Raw genomic sequence first — 10387 nt, 5'->3', positions numbered from 1 at the left:
TTTATGTACAGTACCAAGTTTCAGCTTTGTTTTCCGATTTTGCCACTTCAAAATCACGGTTTGAAACAAGAATGTATGGTTATTAGTGGTTAAGGAGACATGAATGACGTGTGAGCCCAAAGTTACCTACAAGAAGTCCAATCTGCCAACGAGAGTGATATTCACGCATCACTTCAAGCCTTGTGTGTATCTCACGAATGTCTTGCAACTTTTGTTAACAGCAAATGAAAATCAAGGGACCCACTAATAAAAGTAAAGAACGAGGAAATCTTGAAGGGTAAAAATTGAAACAAGAGAAATTTTGTTTTCCATTTTGGGTATATGACATATATTTTGGGACAAACAAAAAAGGAAAGTATGACACTTTCAATGGGACGGAGGGAGTATATATTTATATATTATATATTATATAAATATTTATATATATTAATATTATACATAATATTGTATATTATACATAATATAATATAATATACATAATATGTAATATTGTATACATAAATGTATAAATATTTATACATAATATATTATGTACATTACATTATAATATATACATTATTAATGTACTTTCATTATTATGTACATTATTGTGTATAATAATGTATAATAATGTTATGTATAATATATAATATACGTAATATGTAATAAGGTATAAATGTATATTATGTATAATATATTATATTGTATATATACAATATTATGTATATTATACAAATTGAAAATTTTATATTATATATTATATAAATAATTATATAATGAAATATACAATAAATATTACAAATTGAAATATTATATAAACACCATATTTATAATATTATAATATTTATAATTAATGTTAATGTATATTATTTATATTAAATATTTATACATTTTTTTATTCATATTAGAAATATTTTATTTTATTTAAAATATATTTTTATATATTTATAATATATTTATATTTTTTTTTTAAAAAAAAACTTTTTTATTTCAATTGATGAAAATAAGACAGTACATAATGTTGATCAGACTCCCTTTCCGTGTCACAGGTAACACGAAGCATATGACCATCATGCAGGCATCCTTTTAATTAGCCGGAAAGACGGGAAACCTGATCTATCCAACCTAAGTGCCCCTCTCGCAAGCTGAGGGAGCATACATGGTTGGTTATAAATCTTCATCTGGACAAGAGGGTGCAAGAGGCCTTCATTGGCGAGGATGTCTGCCACCGTATTTGTCTCGCGAAAGCAATAAGAGAAATGCCCTGAATCCTCCTCTAGCTGCCATATATGGAATACCTCTCTTCGAATCTGCCACGGACACTGTAACCGGCGTTGCAATATACCAACCAATACCAACGAATCGAATTGTACTCGAACCTGTGTGAATCCTCTCTAATGACAAAGACGAAGACCCGCTAACAAGGCCAATACCTCCGCACGTAAACTCGTACTAACCCCCAGGCAAACTGAATAGCCAATCAAAAAGCGACCCTCTGAATCCCGGAGATCACCACCCCCGCCACTTACTCCCGGGTTACCCTTAGAGCATCCGTCTGTATTAAGTGTCGCTATCCCCGTGCCTACTGCCTGCCACCGAACAATTCTGCACTGAAGCGGCACTGGGGGTGTGGATAGCCTATCAAAAAATTGGTCAAAAGGCAGGCGGAGATTCCACCTGTTTACCTCGCTGGAGACTGCCAACACAACATCCTGGATATTTATATAAATATTATATATTATATAAATTATATATTATAAATTATATATATTATACATTTATACATAATATATATATTTATGTATATTTATAATATACATTTATATTATGTATTATATATAATATAATACATTTATACATTTAATTTAATATACATAATATTAATTTTACATTTATACATAATATTAATATATATTTATAATATATTAATTTATACATTTATATAATATTCATTTATAATTTATACATTTATAATAATATAAACTTATACATTTCTAAATATATTTATATTATGTATTATATATAATATAATACATTTATATATTTTTATATAAATATATAAATATATTTATTTATAAATATTTATAAATGTATTATAAATGCATAAATATATATTTATATAAAAATATAAAAATCATTTATTATAATTTATAATTTATACATTTATATAATATTCATTTATAATTTATACATTTATAATAATATATATTTATACATTTATAAATATATTTATATTATGTATTATATATAATATAATACATTTATAATATATTTTTATATTTTTACATAACTATATAAATATATTTATTTATAAATATTTATAAATGTATTATAAATGCATAAATGTATATAAATATAAAATTATAAAAATTATAAACTAAAAAATACTCAAAAATATGTTTTAAAAATACCTCTAAAAATAATCCAAAAAACATTTACAGTAAAAATTTTTCATATAGTTTTTGAAAAACAACCCGAAAAACAACTAATCCATTTATTGTGTCGCCAACTAAAACGTCTCTGTTTGGCATTCACATTGAAAAGTCTCATTTCATAATTTTCATTCCTCGAAAATTTAGTCCCTCAAACTAAAAACATCTCAAATTGGTTCTCCAAATTGAGAAAAAAAATGTTCCAACTTGATCTTTTAAACCTAATAGATTGAATTATACTAAGGATTTACTTTGTATACACTGAGTTTTGGATATATGTCACATATACATGATTTGGAATTTAAATTTTGAATTCATGTTGTGTGATGTGATTTAGACCTACAAGTGTAAAAAACAAAAATATACGCTAACAATGTATAAAAAGATTATCCTCATATTAATGGTTCAATAACTATGAAAGAATTAAACGGTAAAGAAACAAAACTAATAAGATTTATTGTCATTCTATTTTAAGTTTTTTCCAACTTTAGTGATTTAAATGACATGTAACTTTTTTCACCAAATTAGCACGCTCCTTTTATGTCCGGATGAAAGTAGGGTGGGTAAAATTATCCGCTAACCCGAAAATCCGTTATATCCGATCCGATCCGATCCGAAAAATTAGGATATCCAATTTTTATTATTTAATCAGGTCAAAAGAGGGTCGGGCACCCGCTAAGATGTTGGGCAGGTTAGGGTCACATAATTAAAAACCTGCGGGTACCCGATCCGCCACGCATATATATACATTTTTTTATTATTTTTTTATTATTTTTATTTTTATACACACACTATAAAATAATAAGTTAGAACTAAATAAGTAATTTTATTGAACAAATTGCATTACAAATGTGAGAGACAATAGTTTATTTACAATATTCATTTGTAGAGGCCATGATCTTATATTTTATAGAAAAAAATTTAATTAATGTGGAACATATATATTAAAAATTGTGCTACTTATTTCAAATTTTTATTGATTTTGAATTCTTTTAATTTTTTTCCTTTATCTTATAGTCTCTTCACATGCTTGTTTTTTGGTGGGAAACCTTTTTTTAGAAAAAAAAAATTTATTAAATCTTAGATGAATGTGTAAAATATAAAATTAAATTGGTATAAATCATTTTTAAAAAAAAAATAAATGATAAATGGGGCGGGGCGGGTACCCGCTGACCCGACCCTATCTCAGCGGATACCCTATAATCGGGTACTCGCTGATATGCGGGGCGGGTAAGGGTCAGAAAATAGCTGACCCGCAAGATGCGGGTCGGATCAGCCAAATGGTGAATGGGGCGGGTACCCGACCCGCGCCCACCCCTAGATGAAACTACTACATTGCTGCATACTGAAATAAAAATAAGTAGCTAAAGACCACCCATTTATCGTGAAAAAAAAAGATTAATGAGTGAATGTTTCTTGGAGAACAACTAAACTTTGCTTATTTTTCTCTTTTTGAAGTTAAATCTTTTATAATAAGCAAAATATTAATGTATTTAACAAAGAGTAAATTTTATATACACTGACAATGCATACACTATTACAATTGGATGCATGACACATGAGCAAAATTTCAATTTTAATTTTAAATTCAGATGAGTTGTCATGTATCTAATGGTGATTGTATATACAATGTCAGTATATAAAAGGTTAATCCTTTAACAAAACATGATAAATGATCAAAATTAGAACAACTTTCTTGTTTAAAGTACCAAATTGAGATTTTTTTTTTTAATTTGATGGACCAAATTGATAGTTCTTGCTACTTTGGAGGATCAAAATGAGACTTCTCAATTGAAGGGGATTAAATGGAGTCATTTTAAAACTTTAAATAACCAAATTAAAATTTTAAACCACTATACAGGACTAATGTGAAATTAACCCTTTTAAATACACCTAAAACATAAATAGTGACAAATTGTAGATGGTAGGAAATACATCTTTATTCCTTTTTTTTATTTTTTTAAGAGAATCAATAGTGGTTTTCCATTTTATCACTTTGATAACTTGACTTATCGATTATAAGTAAAGCGTCTTACTACCGAAGTTATGGCATCTTACTGACTAAATTATGCTTGGTTGTCAATCTCTCTCAATACTAACTCCAAAAAAATTTTACGTTTTTTGAAATCCCTAACGTTTTTCTAAAGGATGAATGGCACTTTGCTACTTGAATTATGGGATTAATCCCACTTTACCTCTTCAAACTAAAATAATATATAGTTTATCCCCTCGGGACTAATCATACCTAAATCTTGTGAATTGGCTTTAAAAAAGAAAGTAATAAAATGACTAAATTGCCCACTTTGTATGGGTTAAGTGGTCAAAAATACCCTAGAATTATTGTTGAAAGCCACAAAATATGTTAGCTCATCCTCACTGTATCATCTATAATTTATTTTTTTTCATTCGCAAAATAGAGCCTAATATAGTCAAATTAAGGGTTGAAATCATAGAGAATTAGGGAATAATTGGAATTGAAGAATGATTTAAAAATACCTTTTTTTGCAATTGTATGTTGCGTTAAATCTACATGTTGATGAGTTGCTTGAGCTGTATATGCTGCGAGACATTTTGCCATAAGTTTATAATGTGAAAATGGCTGTGATCACTACTGAAAACACTGATTACATAGCCATGGTTATTTTGATTGTGATGATAGTGTTTGAGTTTTGATGGTTTTTATATACTTCTAGTCTTCTACTGAAAAAACTGATTACATTAACCACTTGGAAGTTTCATTTGGTGACATTTACAGCCACCTCGATCTTTCTAGGCTGGAAAGAGCTCCCACCACAGAAAACTCCATAAGATCTCTACCTTTAAGATCTATCCACTTGATATTCCACATAAGATATCCCCATGGATTAACAACTTGTACGTGGCCCAATAACACAGCATAATCTAGTATCCTTAGCCAATAACGATCAACATTTGGATTCGCTCTATATCCTTCTTTCTCCCATATACCAAGTCCTGCTACCCTGTTGTCACACCTTCTCCTTGTCAAACCATCTTTTTGTCTTCTGCCATTTTTTCTTTGCTTTCCAGAATTCTCTCCAGTTCTGAAGAAGATGGCAGCAAATACATTGATGAGCTGCGGCATCGCCGCCGTTAGCCCTTCAGTCCTCTCATCATCCAAGTCAAAGTTCGCCACCTCCCTGGCACTGCCCACCAGTGCTTCCTCCAGCAGCAGGTTCACCATGTCAGCTGAATGGATGCCCGGCGAGCCACGGCCACCGTACCTTGATGGCTCAGCTCCAGGGTAATGAATTATACTACAAGTGAAAGATGACTGCTTGGACATTTTTTTTGTTTTTTGGCTTCTTAAGCAGCTTTCATACTGATTAATGACGTACCATTACGATCTTGTTGTGTTGTTCAGAGACTTCGGCTTCGACCCACTTCGTTTTGGTGAAGTTCCAGAAAACTTGGAAAGATACAAGGAATCTGAACTCATCCATTGCCGATGGGCCATGCTTGCTGTGGTATGTATCATGAGTCATGATTCTCTTATTTCTGGGATTCAAACTTCTAACCAACTCATCCCCGTCATACATTCATGGAAAATGATTATCAGGCAGGAACTCCCGAATTAAACTTCACTCGCGATATACCATGTATCTAACACTGACATATTTAAGTGTATTCCATCCCTCAAATTCTAGCATCGGCAACATTTACATATAAGTGATCAATTTCCTGCTTTTTATTGGTTTTCCGCGAGGCAAAGTTGTCCCATTTAGTCTCTTTGTACGGTACGGGGTGTCCAGTTCTTGATTAATTAGAAAAGTAAAATTACTGTCAATCACTTAATGAATTGCAGCCAGGGGTCCTAGTACCAGAGGCATTGGGTCTGGGAAACTGGGTTCAGGCTCAAGAGTGGGCAGCCATTCCAGGAGGACAAGCAACCTACTTGGGGCAACCAGTTCCATGGGGCAACCTCCCTACCATCCTGGCCATTGAGTTCCTTGCCATTGCTTTTGTAGAGCACCAGAGAAGCATTGAGAAAGACACAGAAAAGAAGAAGTACCCTGGTGGAGCCTTTGACCCGTTGGGCTTCTCCAAGGACCCTGCAAAATTCGCAGAGTACAAAGTCAAGGAAGTCAAGAATGGTAACAACAACACACCTTCATGCTTGCTCATCAATTTCTTCTTTTCTGTTTTTTTTTCCCTTTCTCCCAATCCCAATCGCATATATTCTGATGATACACATTTTGTTTTTGGATCTTTAGGCCGCCTTGCCTTGTTGGCTGTCGTGGGATTCGCGGTTCAACAGTCGGCATACCCTGGAACTGGACCGCTGGAGAACTTGGCTAGTCACTTGGCAGATCCATGGCACAACAACATTGGAAACGTCATCATCCCCAGATCTATTTATCCTTGAATCACATGATGATCGATGCAGTATTTAGATCACACACATTGTAAAAACTTTCCTGTGTAACATTAATCGACATTCATGGAGTCCCAGCTGCCTGTTATGGAATGTAATGTACTAGTTCCTTCCAACACCTTTCTGCTGCACTCAGTTTCTCAGAGCAAACATGAATACATCCAATTTCCCTGTGTTGAGAATACTCATCCAAAAGGAATTCCTTCTGTAAATTTACTCCAATCGTTGAACAGAAAGAGTAATAAGAGAAATATGGGCATATACTAAAGGCTAAATGGCAAATTGCTCCATTGTAATGTTAGATGAGTGGCAAATAGCCCATGTAGTAAGAAAACATTACTAATTTCTCCTGCACACAAAAATTTGACTGTAAAAATTTGAGGACATATTTGCCCTCGTAAATTTCATGTAGCCAACTAATTATTTTTTTTTCCCCAAGGAGACAACCTACTCAAAACATAATTAGATTAGGTAAGAGGTATCCAATTTTTTTTTTTCTCAGATAAACAACCTACTCAAATAAGGCACATGCTCCACAACTTCATGTGGTATAGCATTTCAACATGTAACTCCAGCTCTTGAAGATGTTGTTTCTCGTAAATATATACTGTTATTTTTTTTAAAAATAAAGTATTCTATTTTTAGTAATACTTCCTTATCAAAAAAATATAAGACTTAAAGCTTTTCACTTTGATTTTCTTTCTTTGTCCTCATTAATAATTGCTTTTGATGCTTAAATATATATTGGTGTTTTCTAATGAAATTTATTTAAATATCATAAATTATCAAAAAAATCTAAAGATTTCATTCATTAGAGATTTTTTTATGTATTTTTTACAATTATTTACAGCTACAGTATGTACCACCATTTCTTCGATACTGCATTGTTTTCGTAATAGAAAAAAAATATATAATAACCTCAATTTCTAAGGATAATATGTCATGGCATTAAGTATATCTAATGGCGTGACTGTCTTTTCACACATCTTACGTACATATGAACTATGCCGCCTATTTGATGGTTTGTTTGATCAAAGGGGGCAATATGCTACTTGTCAAACATTACGAGGGGTATTTGTGACTAAACCTAACCTACACTAAATTACAAGTATGGCTAGGAAAATGCATTTAGTAGTGTATCGCATTATCCACGTAAGTGAGAAATTTTATCTCAATTAGGACCAACAACAAGATAAAATTGTGAAGCCCATCTCACGTTTGTCAAGTGAGTTTTTTGGGTGTTTATCTAAAACTTTACCGTAATTTACTGTAGAAATTTTTAAACAAATTTTTGAAATGTATAAATTTTTGAATATTTTGAAATGTATAGTTTAAAAACTTTAACAAGTTTTTTGAGATTACTGTAGTTAAAGTTTTTAAAAAACTTATAGCAAGTAAACTTGATAAAAAAACTCAAGTGACAAACAAGGCTACAGTTAAAATAAGATTGCGAGATCCTCATTTGTTGACCACACACACACAGCATCAGATTGGTTAAAGGCTAACACAATTAAAATAAGATTGTGAAATCCTTATTTGTCGACCACACAATATCAGATTGGTTAAAAACTAACTATTGGATTTGCCGTATAGTTTATCCAAACTAAGATTAAATTTAAAATTTCTCTGTTTATGTCAACAGAAGTTTGATATTCAAATGAAGTGTTTTTTTTTTTTCATTTTTTGGAACGCTACCACCTCTCACCACGCTCTTCTCATCTCAATTATCAAGATTTAAACTCTGAATTTGACAGTGAAGAAAATCCTAATAGTCCTCCTCTAGCCACTGGATTAACCCTAGTGGTTATTCAAATAGAGTTTGATGATACATCAGTTGCAAAAATTGTGAACATCTTGTTTCAATTATTCCCTTCGAGAATGCTTTTGGAATGTTGAAAAAATGAAAGGGTTGAAAATATCAAAAGGCTAATAGAGATTAGAGGCCCTTATGCCTAGTCTGGGAAGCAAGAAATGATCAAAAAAAGAAAGGATTGGACGGGAAATTGCATCCTTTTACAGTTTGGGAGCTGTCAGACGGAAGGAAAGTAAAGGAATTGGCGGGATCAGACTCTCCTTCTGCTAGTAACAAGTTTTCGGGTAGATTCGGAAGGCAAGAAGGTGACTTAAGTTGACTTACCAAGACGACATTTTTCACTCTTAATAATTGCTACATATTACCCTTCTAGCTTGTAACATCATGATTTAATTAAAGGGACACACTTGCAAACTAAGTATCAGAAAATCATTTCTTTCCCTTCCTCTTCAACTCACAAACAAAAAGAAATCAATTCTTTTCTTTTCTTTCCTGAACTCTTAAACAACCTTGAAAGAAACTTGTTTCTTTTCTCTTCCTCTCTCTTCTCTCTAAACCAATCCTTTCTTTTCTTTTCTTTTCTATCTTAACTCCCAAACTAGCCATAAATGTAGTGCTGGTTAATGTCAAGGTAATGACGAAAAGTTCACCAAATATTGCTTTTATTTGCGTCTGCTTTCACCACTTCTGCACGGAAATAAAATTTCATTTTTTGCAAGTTGTGATAGCTGGATCGGCTACAAAAATGAAGCAGTCTGGGCTTAAAGCGTGCAAGTTGGGCCTCTGTAATTTCCCAATGAGATGGTCCACCATTTAAGACAACATGCATAAGGGTCAAAGCTAAAGATCGAATTTTTGCTTTTCTGGCCCATTAGTCATTGTACAATTTCTTGTCCTCTAACCTTTGCTCTTTTTTTTTGGAAGGAAAAAATTTGGACGCGTTTGACTCCGGTCACCACCATAGGTCAAAGCATGTCTTTGAAAAGGTTCTTATAAATTGCCCGTCAATACAGATTTTATATGGCCAGTCAAATTCGAAAACACAATTTTTTATGAGAAAGTGATCCATTCTTACCAACATATTCAAATTGTGCTGGCACCTATGACTTTTGCTAGTGGCCATCATATTGGATATATGTGATTAGATGAAATTTACACTAGCTTCCTTTGATCCTTTCGCATCCAGTTCTAAAATTTGGAGGAATTTGCTACGTTTAAAAAAAAAAATCTGTCCATTATCCAAAGGTGTTAAATCCAATTTTGTTCCATGAGTAGATATTTAGCTTTTGACTAAACTTGCCAGATTGCATCTTGAAGAATTCACGTTAATTTTAATACAGTTTAGAGCTCCAAAAATTTAATTTGAATAACACTTAATGAAACTAATTGGTTTGGTTGCTGACCAACACATATCTAGAACAGAGGCGAAGTATATTCGATGACAATAATGGAGAAATGTTAAATGAGATGAACAGAATGTCCTTGTTAACTAAGACATCAGGCACAAGTAGATGATTACCATTTTTGTCTTTTATTTTTGTTTTTTTTTGCGTTTTCAACTTGTGGTTAGCCTAGAAATGTATAATTACAACCCTAATAAAAGGTCCATAATACACATTTATCTTAATTATGATTCGAAAGTTAAGGAATGCTTAAATTCGAGTCATCCTCCGAGCCTCCTAAGTCTTAATGTATAAAAAATAGTTAATCATGTATCTGAAAGTTAGATAAGTCAATGACATAAATTAGTTAGATAAAAAAGTTAGACTA

At 31.9% G+C, this 10387-nt stretch overlaps 1 protein-coding gene across 1 annotated transcript; it reads left to right on the top strand.

Moving 5' to 3' along the window:
• The first annotated feature begins 5390 nt into the window (after positions 1-5390).
• On the top strand, positions 5391-6988 carry LOC113709718 (chlorophyll a-b binding protein 6A, chloroplastic-like). Its single transcript, XM_027232564.2, has 4 exons — positions 5391-5673; positions 5794-5896; positions 6235-6523; positions 6644-6988. The coding sequence occupies exons 1-4, from the start codon at positions 5483-5485 to the stop codon at positions 6793-6795; spliced, it is 735 nt and encodes a 244-aa protein (XP_027088365.1). The 5' UTR covers positions 5391-5482; the 3' UTR covers positions 6796-6988.
• The last annotated feature ends 3399 nt before the right edge of the window (positions 6989-10387 follow it).

Source organism: Coffea arabica, chromosome 9e, assembly GCF_036785885.1.
Source record: "Coffea arabica cultivar ET-39 chromosome 9e, Coffea Arabica ET-39 HiFi, whole genome shotgun sequence".
Lineage (NCBI taxonomy): Eukaryota > Viridiplantae > Streptophyta > Magnoliopsida > Gentianales > Rubiaceae > Coffea > Coffea arabica.
This window is presented reverse-complemented; position numbering and strand designations above follow the sequence as displayed.